Source organism: Xiphophorus maculatus, chromosome 3 (genome assembly GCF_002775205.1).
Source record: "Xiphophorus maculatus strain JP 163 A chromosome 3, X_maculatus-5.0-male, whole genome shotgun sequence".
Lineage (NCBI taxonomy): Eukaryota > Metazoa > Chordata > Actinopteri > Cyprinodontiformes > Poeciliidae > Xiphophorus > Xiphophorus maculatus.
Genome location: NC_036445.1, coordinates 1112008 through 1123615, shown reverse-complemented (window position 1 = coordinate 1123615; position 11608 = coordinate 1112008). Strand labels below are relative to the sequence as shown.

The 11608-nt window shown below is 39.0% G+C and overlaps 1 protein-coding gene across 1 annotated transcript; it reads left to right on the top strand.

Annotated features, from left to right (window-relative positions):
• The first annotated feature begins 3701 nt into the window (after nt 1-3701).
• LOC111608060 (CD82 antigen-like) lies at nt 3702-10444 on the top strand. The gene is made up of 8 exons (XM_023330409.1): nt 3702-3868; nt 4905-4983; nt 6033-6145; nt 6223-6297; nt 7484-7582; nt 7662-7859; nt 8651-8734; nt 9414-10444. The coding sequence occupies exons 1-8, from the start codon at nt 3803-3805 to the stop codon at nt 9873-9875; spliced, it is 1176 nt and encodes a 391-aa protein (XP_023186177.1). The 5' UTR covers nt 3702-3802; the 3' UTR covers nt 9876-10444.
• The last annotated feature ends 1164 nt before the right edge of the window (nt 10445-11608 follow it).

The window sequence follows — 11608 nt, the reverse complement described above, 5'->3', positions numbered from 1 at the left end:
AACCGAATTCATCTTTCCTTTCACCAGGCGTCTTTAATCGTCCGTGGAGAAAATTCTCTCCGTTTTTTGTGAATTTCTGGATGAATTTTCCTCCTGAGGGAGGAACGGTGACGTCTTTAAATTAGTTTTAGTTTCAGTGTAATTTTAACCTCCAGGCGTTTCCTTAACAGACCATCTAACTACATAAACGTCTTTAATCCTGTAGCTGTTCTCGTTTATCTGTCACATAAACAGTTTTATGAAGAGATGTTTGCTTGATTCTCGCTGCAGCTCAGAGATTTTAGCGTAAACTCAGGTAATCCAGCGTTTCTTTCCTCCCTCATCGGCAGGATTAACGTTTCAAACAAAAGTCTGTGTGACGGCGGACCTGCAGCGTTCAGGTCTCTACAGGTCCGAGAGCCTGTCACACAGCACAGATCTCTGATTCCCTCGGCTGGCTGAGAACAAATGTTTTCTTTTTTCATTTTAGTCACAAAACCTGAATAAACTGGAACAGAAATGAGATTTCCTAACAGCGAAGCAGCAGAATGCCCCTTTAATTTCATTTTGACTGAAACCTGATTTATCTACAAAAACACTGAGGCAGAAAAACTTTCTGGGGTGTAAATACTTTGGTAAATACTTTAGTAAATACTTTGGTAAATACTTTAGTAAATACTTTGGTAAATACTTTAGTAAATACTTTAGGACCCGGTGCTAAAACTGTTTCCTCTTTAAGGCTCTGCAGATGAGAAAGCTGCGAGTGAAATAGAGCAAAAACCGTTTTCTGGTTGTTCAGCGAACTGACTGGGGTCAGTTAGGAGGTCAGAGGTCAAAGGTCACTCACCGTAGCAGGAAAACAGGATCAGGGCAATCGAGAGAGAGAGAGGGACGTTCATCCTGGACGAGACGCTGGAGCCGACTGAGACTCTGAGCGAGAGGAGGAGGGGGCGTGGCCTCAGAGAGAGAGAGAGCTGGATCAGAACCTGATCAGAACCAGAATAAAACTCCTTTAGGACAGGAGCAGACAGAACCCTGATGACATCACAGGACGTGGAGAACAGGGACAGCATTCAAACTTCCCTCAGAAATGTTCTGATGGGATCCGAACCCACAACTTTTTTCTCAGCGTTAGCATTAGCAGCAGCAGTGGGACGGGCAATCAGGCAGATCAAATGAGATCCAGTTTTTCCTTCCAGCTGTTTTCTGGTTCAGTTTGTGGCTTTGATCCAAGTCAGTACTCTTCCTGCCAGCACCAAGTCCTGTGTGACCTCACCATCCATGCAGAGACAGAAGCTCATCAGACCTACAGAGATCCTGCCTTCGCCGATCAACATCTTCCTCCTGCTGCAGCACCTTCATCATCATCAGGCCAGTTCTGGGGTCCAAAACGCCAAACTCTGTCCGTCTCTCTCAAAGGTTCCCTCTTTAGTTCTCAGTGTCAGCAGTAGGGAAAGATAGACTAGATGATTTGATTATTTCTGCTGTACTGACCCTGGCAAAACTGTCTTACTAATAAAATATGAAGCATAAAATCTAATAGATGTTGTGGACATTCAGTTAATGAGTCGCCTCAAAGTTCTTTGATGGTTGTGAAACAGCCCTGATGTTTGATTCTGGAGAGGAAAAGATGGAAAATGTTTTATCGTTTGCTTTTAGCCCAAAACTAAATGTGAAACATCATCCTTGGGACTCACTGAGTCACTAAACCAACCTGGTTCAGTAACAAGAGCAAGTTGTAATAAAGAGAAGGAGCGTTAACAGGTGTTAACAGGTGAGCTCTGTGAAACTAGTTGGCTGCAGGCTGATCAGTCTGGATAATTCACAGGGGGAAGAAGGGAGGGACGCCTGGATGGAGGCCGTCAGGAACCAGGCGAGTCGTTCTGGACACCAGCTTTAAACAGAGTTTATCCAGTTCTGGATAAATCCCAGCAGATTTAGGAAACTCAATTCACCCGTTAGACGGAGAGCTGGCAGCATCTCCTCTCTCAGAGGGGGCAGGAGAGAGTGGGGGGGGGGGGCTGCGCAACAAAATGCTTTATAAACTAAATGAAGGTTTTGTTACATCTGAATCCTCTTCCTGTTCCACTGCTGCTCATTTCTAGTGAAGCAGAACCAACAGATAACAGGAAATGATTGCACCATTCTGGGTTCTGGTTTTGGTTCTGTTCAACTCGGCTCCCTGTCAGCCCTCCCCAGTTAAACAGATTTATAACTCCATTGTTCCCAGTCATGTCTCCAGAGAAGAATCAGGGTTTCCTGATGGATTGTTGGCCTGCAGACATTTTTCCTGCTGAGAAACACGAAGAGTGTTTGCTGAGGCCTGAGGATCCAGATCTTCTCCTCTTTTGGGGTTAAAAATGTTAAAAAGCTTCTGGATGAAGGAAACTTTCCGTTTCTCTGCATTCATTCCCAACACGAAGATGACTCTGCAGCGCCCTCTGCTGGTTGACTTCGGTAAAGTCACTTTAATGTCTGGTTTATTATTTGCAGCCTGTGTTCATCTGAACCAGGAACAGAACCGAGCGGAGAGCCAGACTCTGATTGGCTGTTGATATTAAAGAATAAATGTCCAAAGTAAATATTTATCTTGCCAACTAAACATTTACCTGAGAGGTACTTAAATATTAAGCACTCAATTTTCAAATGTTTACTTTGAACCTAAATATTTTGCTGGTGAATTAAATATTTAGTTATGAATCAAACCTGAAAAACAACAAAAACAGGAAGTTTTCATGAAAGATGAGTTTTCTAGTGAAAATGTGACATTTTGCAGGGATGTCAGTGAAAACTGTCAAGTTGTAATATTCTGTGAAATTACATTTTCTGAAGAATAACTTTGTGAAACAAAATGTACTTTTAGGAGTTTTACCTCATCATGATTTTTTTCTTGGAGAAAAGACGAGCAAAAAGTCAAACAGCGCCGCCTGTTGGCCGCTTAGTTGAATAACTGGATGAAAAACAATGAAAACAAAAATCTGCTTTCATTTAAAATTGACAAGAAAACTCGAGCTTAATTCATTCACATAAAAATATTTTCATCATTAAACTACGAAGAACTGTTGATTTTCATTTAACTATAAACTTGTGATGATTAATCACATGATGATAATTACTTTAAACAAAACTCTAAACCCAGAAAGTTTTGAAAACATGAAGTTATTTAAACAACAAAAGCTTCATGAACTGGTTCAGGTTGGAAAACAGATCAGAAAACTGAAATAAAAACAGAACAGTTTGGTTAATAACTGATCGATCGGGAATACTCAGAACTTCTGCTTCCTTGTTCCGTCTCAGCGGTCCTGAACGCCGCAAGGGATGATGGGAAATGTAGCAAGTTTGTATTTTTCTTTTAGGAGTTTAACTCTGGGACGTCACACGGAATGAGACGAAGACGAGTTTCTGGGTTTCAGGTGGGATCAGAGGAAACACCTGGTGTTCGTTTCCATGGAAACCACCTGAGCGGTTTGATGTTTAACAGGTAATAAGGAAGTGACCTTTGATCTCAGCACAGACTTGGTTCCCAGAGGATTGGACGGGAAGCGAAGCGGTTTGTTGGAGAACCTCTCTGTTGCTGTGGACCTGTTGTCAGAAAACGACAAAAAACAACAAAAAACAACAAAAAACGACAGAAAACAACAAAAAACGACAGAAAAACGACAGAAAAACAACAGAAAACAACAAAAAACGACAGAAAAACAACAGAAAACAACAAAAAACAACAGAAAACGACAGAAAACAACAAAAAACGACAGAAAAACAACAGAAAACAACAAAAAACGACAGAAAACGACAGAACGGCGTCGACCTGCTGCTGGTCAGGATGAAGCTGGACGTGAAAATCGAGATGCTGAAGTTTTGCTTCACAGTTTTAAACTCCGTCTTCCTGGTGAGTTTCTCCTGGATTTTCATCATTAACTTGTTTTAAGTCATTTAAATCAGGTTCTTCATGACGCCTAACTGGACATTTGGTTTTGTTTGTCATCTTTTTAAATATTTCTCAAATGTTTGGCTTATTCTTCAGAGTTTAATATTAACTTGTGATGTTTTCTGAAGAACATTTCCTGTTTCCAGATCCAGTTCTTTGCTTTCAGTCCTTCTGTTCCTCCTGGTTGTTTTGTTTGTTGCGACAGGAAGTGGCTCCTTGTAGCAACAGGAAATGGTCATGTTGAATCTTTTCTGTAAAGGAGTTCCCCAAGGCTCAGTCCTTGGACCTGGAAATAATTGATCATGATATGAAGCTGCCTCTTATGGGGTTTAATGGCTGTTTAAGCAGAGGCCTTCCAGGGAAGAGCTATGAGGTGCTATTAATAAAATAATTGATTGATTATTGATTTAGGGACGCCCAGGATTCAGATGTTTTTCTTGCTTCAACACACCTGAGCTGAAAGGTTATATTGTTTCAGACTTTTTCATCATTTTATGACTTGTTAAGAAAGAGATTTAACTGTTTTGATCGGATGATTGGAAGTACGGTGGCCCAGAAAGATCAACAAAATGCAAAAATCATAACACAACAACAAAATGTGCGTAAATTCAGTTTAGCATTAATTTAATTTAGCTATTAATTACGTTTTAGCGTACATTTTGTTTTAGTGTAGCCTAAATTTTGTTTAAACAAAAAAATTCAGTTTTAGCATAAATTCCCTTTGAGTATACATTTCATTTTTGCCATATTCAAATTTTTGTTTTAGGATTATTTTGTTTTTAGCAAAACCTAACATAAGTTTTTGCATAAATTAAATTTTAGCATAAATCCCACCTTAACTTACGTTCTGGTCCATGTTAGCGTGTCCAGCTTGTCTCTGAAGGCCTTTGCTTCTCCAGCCTCAGCTGCTGTTGCTCCGATGCTTCGCTCACCTGTCACCTGTTTCACCAACATAAACATGATGCAGGTCTGAACTTCAGTTGGACTTTCTCTGCAGGTTCTAGGTCTGAGCGTTATGGGCTGTGGAATCTGGATCCTCTTCGACTCTGGAAGCTTCCTGAATGTCCTCTCCTCTGGTACCAAAATAAAAATAAATACTTTTATTTTAAGGAACAGCGTAACATTTATTCAGGGTGAGGAAAATCTCCCCAGAGGAAAAGATGAAAACTGAAATTTCCAGTAAAGTAAATGTAAATAAAGCAGATATTAATTCACAGTTTTTTTTCTAATGGCATCAGAGTTTATAGGAACTTTTAATTAATAATCCACCACTTCCTGTTTCTCTGGGTATAAATATGACTTAATATAAACCTATTTATTTTTGCCATTTGAAGTAAGGCAGATGGGTTTTTCTGCCATCCAATGAATTAAAGAAAAAGAAAAATTTCTGCTAAATTTTCAATAGTTTCAGTCAAACAGTTTGAATTCTGGTGGCTCAGAACTAATGCAAAAAAAAATTATGTTGTTTTGTATTTTTTATATTTTTTGTGTTTTTAAATATTTTTTGTATCTTTTAATTTTTTAAATGTTTTTTTGTGTTTTTTTTTTTATTTTTTTGTTTTTTGTATTTTTATATTTTTAGTGTTTTCTAAAAATTTTGATGTTGTTTTTTTATTTTTTATATTTTTTATGATTTTTTGTATTTTTTTATATTTTTTGTTTTTAAATATTTTTTAGTATTTTTTTTAGTGTTTTTGTATTTTTTATATTTTTTATGGTTTTTTGTATTTTTTTATATTTTTTGTGTTTTTAAATATTTTTTTGTATTTTTTAAATTTTTTTTAGTGTTTTTGTATTTTTTATATTTTTTGTGTTTTTAAATATTTTTTTGTATTTAAATTTTTTTATGTTTTTTTGTATTTTTATATTTTTTGTGTTTTAAAAATATTTTTTTGTATCTTTTAATTTTTTTAAATGTTTTTTAAAAAAAAAATTGTTTTTTGTATTTTTATATTTTTAGTGTTTTCTAAAAATGTTGATGTTGTTTTTGTATTTTTCATATTTTTTATGTTTTTTTGTATTTTTTATATGTTTTGTGTTTTTAAATATTTTTTTGTATTTTTTAATGTTTTTTTGTGTTTTTGTATTTTTGTGTTTTTTATATTTTGTGTGTTTTTGCGTCCAGAGGAGCTGCAGGTGGTGGCAGCGGGTCTGTTTGTAATCGGTGGAGTGGTGGCGCTGGTCAGCCTGACTGGGTGTACTGGCGCGGCCCTGGAGAAACGCTTCCTGCTGCTGGTGGTGAGTTTCCCATGATTCCCTGCTGTGGGGAAAACAGCTGCTACCTGCTCAACACTCTGAGCGCTCTTCCTCCTCAGTACTTCTGCTTCCTCGTCGCCCTGGTCCTGGGTCAGCTGTACGTCACCGTCCTGCTGCTCCTGAACAGAAACAAGGTCAGGCCTCTTCACAGTGGCTCTATCGCGTAAAATCTACTTTTTTTTTCAAAATGTTTTAATGTTTTTCCCTCATCAAAAATAAACCTGGAGTTTTGCTTTGACTCTTTCATGTCTGAGAAATATTTTAATCTCCATGGCAACCATTCAGCTGTAAAACACTCCTGGGTGGACGTAGCCCCGCCTCCTCGCAGCTCCTCAGACTAGCCAGCAGGAATTAGCAAACATCTGCTGAGCTTGTTCTAGGAACTGCTGCAGAGCAACGCTGGTAAAAACGCTAAAGGGTTAATAAAGGAGCCATGTTGGGACAACATCCTGGAGGCGGAGCTTCAGAAAGAGCAGGGGTTTTTAAAGAGACAGAGGCCCAATTAAATCAGGAAGTAAATATTTTTTTTAAGTCATGTTTGATATATTTAGCATTTTTATAAAAGAGTTACTTGAATGTGCTATGAAATGGCATTAAGTGCCTGGAAAACACATAACACCGCCCCTTTAACTTCTTACCTGAAGAGGTCTGTTGGATTGATTCTAGAGGGAGATCATTTAAAGAGTTTCCAGGGTCAAAGGTCATTGTCATTTTCCTTTCATGTCCATCATTGGAGTCCATCAAAACAGTTGAAAACTGTTGAAGCTGCATAAAACAGCTAAACAAGCCCGAGGCTCAAATGTTAGCTCAAAAGTCTAACCCTGAGATTAGGAGGATGTCATGAGGAGACCTAGCAGACCAGCACCTTATCCTGGGATGTAAAAGTGTGTCGTGGATTTACTCTGCTGTGCACAGAAATAATTGGCAGAACATCCAAACGTGATCTTGGTAACGGTTGTGAAAATAGTGACTAGTGAACAGAAGAAGGAAAAAGTAAAATTTTTCTACACGTAATCAGTTTGTTTCACTTGAAAGACAAGAATGTAAATGTCGATATTGTTGGGCTGCTTAGGCTGCGTTCACACCAGCACTGTTTAATCCGCTGTAATCCAATCCAGTACAGCCCGGTTTGTTTGTGGAGGTATGAATGAATAATCAAACTCTGAAGCGGACCACAAAGCTAATAATGGTTCATTGGTTCAGTTGAACTCTGGTGTGGTTTGAATGCATGTGTGAATGTTTCAGGCCGTTTTCGTGTGTTATTGTGTTTAATTCAGTCTTTCTCGAAGATCGCAGCTTAGCGTTTTTTTCCCTCACCAGATCGATGGTAGTCTGGCTCAAACCGTGAATGATATGATACGTCAGTATGGAAATAGCAGCAGCAGGGCCGACAGAATCATGGATAACATTCAGCATTTTGTGAGTTTCTCCAACATCACCTCTGTCCTAGCTCAAATAAAGATGCCTGGTTAATATGTGTCTTTATTCTGGCTCACAGACTAATTGCTGCGGAATAAATGGACCGGACGACTGGCTCAAGAACTCCTTCATTCAAACTCTGAACCTGACAAGTCAGAACGTGCTGCCGTGTTCCTGTTTCCAGTCCTTTCAGCCTAGCATAAACTCGTCCTGGTGCTTGGAAACCAATAGCACCGATGAAAGGCTGCTTGGAACAGGAACTGGGATTTTTAATGAGGTACAGTCGACTAAAACGAACAGCAGAAATCTGGATCCATAGACGTGTTGCAGCGTGACGTCATGTGTGCACGATCCCGCTGCAGGGCGAAAAGCTGCCAACGTCTGATACGTAAAAGAAAAAGAGGCGCAGTTTTGGTCAGGAAAGTTTTAATTAAGAAAAAATAGCGAGGGAGAGGGAAGTAGGTCAGTTATGCTAGCTTGACTTTGACAACCTTAACATGTAGATGTGCTGTGGAATTTGGAGTTTCGGTTCAGTTAAAAAAAAGCGTTTCTCACATCAACTCTGACAAATGATCAGTAGAGCAGGGCTTCAAATTAGCTTAGCTAATAGCAGCAGTAGCTAATCTATCACAGCGATCACTTATCAATAATCACAAAATAAACATCAAACATAAAAACATAAAACTGTAACGGACTGAATGTTCTGCTCTTTGTGTGGGAAATGTTTGCATATTTTTTGTTGCTGAATCCTGACACAGTGGCGTTGTCAGTCGGTTTCTATGGCAACGAGTTTGCGTGAAGCGTAGCCGACACAGTGAGCGAGAAAAAAGAAGAGTAGGAATAGGTTGGAGTTTTTCTGCGTTATTTCTCCTGTGGCTCCCTGCACTGAATTAATACACCTCCAGGTTTCAGTTAGTTAACGGATGGAACGCAAAAGAATCGGCGTTTTGCCCTTCGATGTGCTAATTTGCAACATTTCCGGATGTAAACAACATGCAACGCGTCTACACTGAGAATCCTCACCTGATAATGAACTGATTCATTGCAATGATGTGTTTAATGCCACAGAGCTGCATTGAGAAGATCAACCAATGGCTGCAGGAGAACGTCATAACCATCGTTGCCATGGCTGCATTCCTCGTTTTAATCCAGGTAAGAATAATCTGAAAGGTTTAACCTCCACTCATTCCTCTTTCACTGGGCATAAAACGAGGAGGGAGTATAAAAACTACAAATTATATTATCAGTAATTAGATACCATCTAGTGGTCGGAGTGTGAACTACACCTGGTTTATTAAAGAGGAAACATGCAGCAGGCAGGTTAACTCAGTAAATAATCTTAACCCTTAACTAGATTCTGCGGTAAAATATACATCTAGGCTGAGAAATGTCTTCTACATATCATACATCAAAATAGAGAACATGTGATCAAAATTCTAAAATTTATTTCTAATTTGGGATTTAAAGCTTTTAGTGACACTCGCAACTAAGCAATGGAAATGAGCAAAATGTAGGTATGTTTGTAGAAATAGGAAATTGTGAGTCTATATTTTCATTATGCAATACATAAAATTAAAATATGAGTATTGATTAATTAACATAAGTACATACGGTAATAGAATATTCATTATGAAACGGGATGGAAGCCCATTTCCACCATGAAAAAGTCTTAAAGTCATAATTATCATAAACAGCAAAATCACAAGTAATAACATTTTTTGTACAATTTGATATAATTTCAGTCATTAAGGTTTTAAGGACGGATTTCTGCATTTCAGTTGTAATGCCTGTGGCTGCCTGAAGGGGGTGCTAACGGCCCTTTGCTCTGCAGATCATCGGCCTTTTCATCGCTGGATCTCTGTTCCGCATGTTTGGAGAAAAAGACGCTTTAAAGAAAAACAAGCGGCTCGTTGGTGAAGACGACGCCGACTCAGACTCCGAGCCCGAGCCTGAGCCCGACCCGGACGGCGGAGAGCAGAACCACGCCTTCATAGACCCGGATGAAGGCGCTGCAGAACCAAACTACAGGACAGCTGGAGACGCCAACAACATGGCTGACCAGTACAACCAGAACCAGGAGCCATTTCATTACAACCAGAACCTAGAGTACCAGAACCAGAACCAGAACCAAGGGTACACGCCTGCTGGAGATGCCAACAACATGACGTATGACCAGTACAATTACAACCAGAACCAGGGCTTCCAGGGCCAGAACCAGGGCTTCCAGGAGCCACTTAATTTCAACCAGAACCAGGGTTACCATGGTTACCAGGAGGCTAGTCAGCATTATTAAACAGACTCAATGTTGTAAACATAGCTAAAATAGCTAATTCAAAATGAGCTATTTTGTATAAAATCTTGTTTTTTTCCTGTAAATGTTTTCTATTTTTACAAAGTTTCCTGTACTGAACTAGTTTGGCTGCTTGAAGAGTTTAAAGAGAAAAACTGTTTTAGGTTAATAATCAGAAACAAAACCACAGAAGATCCGCTGGACGCCGGAGACCACAGCGCCGTTTCATCTGTAACCATCAATCAAACTATGGCCTTGTCACGTTTATTTACTTTGAACTCACGTTTAATCTCGAGAGATTTTGCGAGATTTCCCGTCTGACATCTGAAGGTTGGTGATTGGAATCTGTTCATGGTTAGTTTGTTGTGTATCGTGTATTTTCTCTCAGATTTTGAAAATAATCGTCAATTTTAAAATCCCGCTGTGTGAACCAGGCTTTAGCAGTGAGCTGTAGTGTTTTCTTTTATTGTTGTTAAAAATTACACTTGCACTGGTGTAAATTTGAATGACTAGATGAAAATATCTTTTATATTTGACCATGTTGTAGAAATAAAGTATCACATTGATATTTATCAGTTTCCTACATTCTTAACTTATTGTTGATTATTATTCTGAGAACTCAGTAACATTATGACTGTCTTTATATAGATCAATATTGTTAATTAGTAGCTTATAATTAAAGGAAAATTTAGCAAATTTATTTAAAAAGTGTTTCTGTATCCAGGAAGCAGCAGCAGAACCAGAAGTTGAAAATCTGCCTGTTGGGTTTAATGTGACCAAGAGACTCTTGTTTATCTTAACATTTTTATTAAATGATTTATTCAGTATTCAATAAATAGAAAAACATTTTCAGGCATCTTGTAGAAAAGTTACAAAAGTACACAAAGACAGCCCCACAGAGACAGTGCAGAAAATCTCAACAGTTAAAAACAATTTTAAAATAAAATAGTTTCATACAGTAAAGGAAAGAAAATGTGACTCCATAAAATAACAAAGCTGGATAATCCAGAAGATAAATAAACAATAATTCAAGCGTCTCTTTCTGAGTGCAAACAGAAAACTAGACATGTCCATCCGTTTCTTAGACCCTTCTCCCACTGGGTCAGGAGGGGGCGCTGCGCCTCTCCGGCTGTCAACAGGCGAGAGGCGGGGTCACCTGGACAGGTGGTCAGTCTGATCATTTAAATTAAAACTCAGATCTGAGTGAATTTACAGGATTTGTTTGGAAGATCAGTCCAGCTGACCTGAAGGATCCTGTGTTCACAGAGCAGATCCAGTTTTCTGCTCTGCCACCGCCATCACCTGCTTCCTCCAGCAGGTGATGCACTGCATGAGCTTCACCAGGACCAAGAAGTCCGGGTGGCCCGGGGCCGGACTGCTGGTGAACAACGGGACTGGACAGGCGTCCACACTCTGAAATCAATCAATCAATCAGTCAATCAAATGTCTGCTTTCTTACAAAATCTGTGAAAAACACCTTATCCTTCCTCCGTTTCTAATTTGATCCTTCCCTTCATCATCGTTTCGCAGAAACTCACCAGGTGTTGCAGCAGCTCTCCGTTGAACGTCATCATGTGTTTCGCCAAAGTTTCCGTTTTGTCACGTTTGTTTTCGTCAACGTAACGTTGGACTTCCACTGTGCAGCTTTGCTTCTGACAGAGTCTGTCGGCCGACTGCAATGAAAACATTTTAGGAGAAAATTCATAGAAAACCTGAATGACTCAAAACTAGTGGAC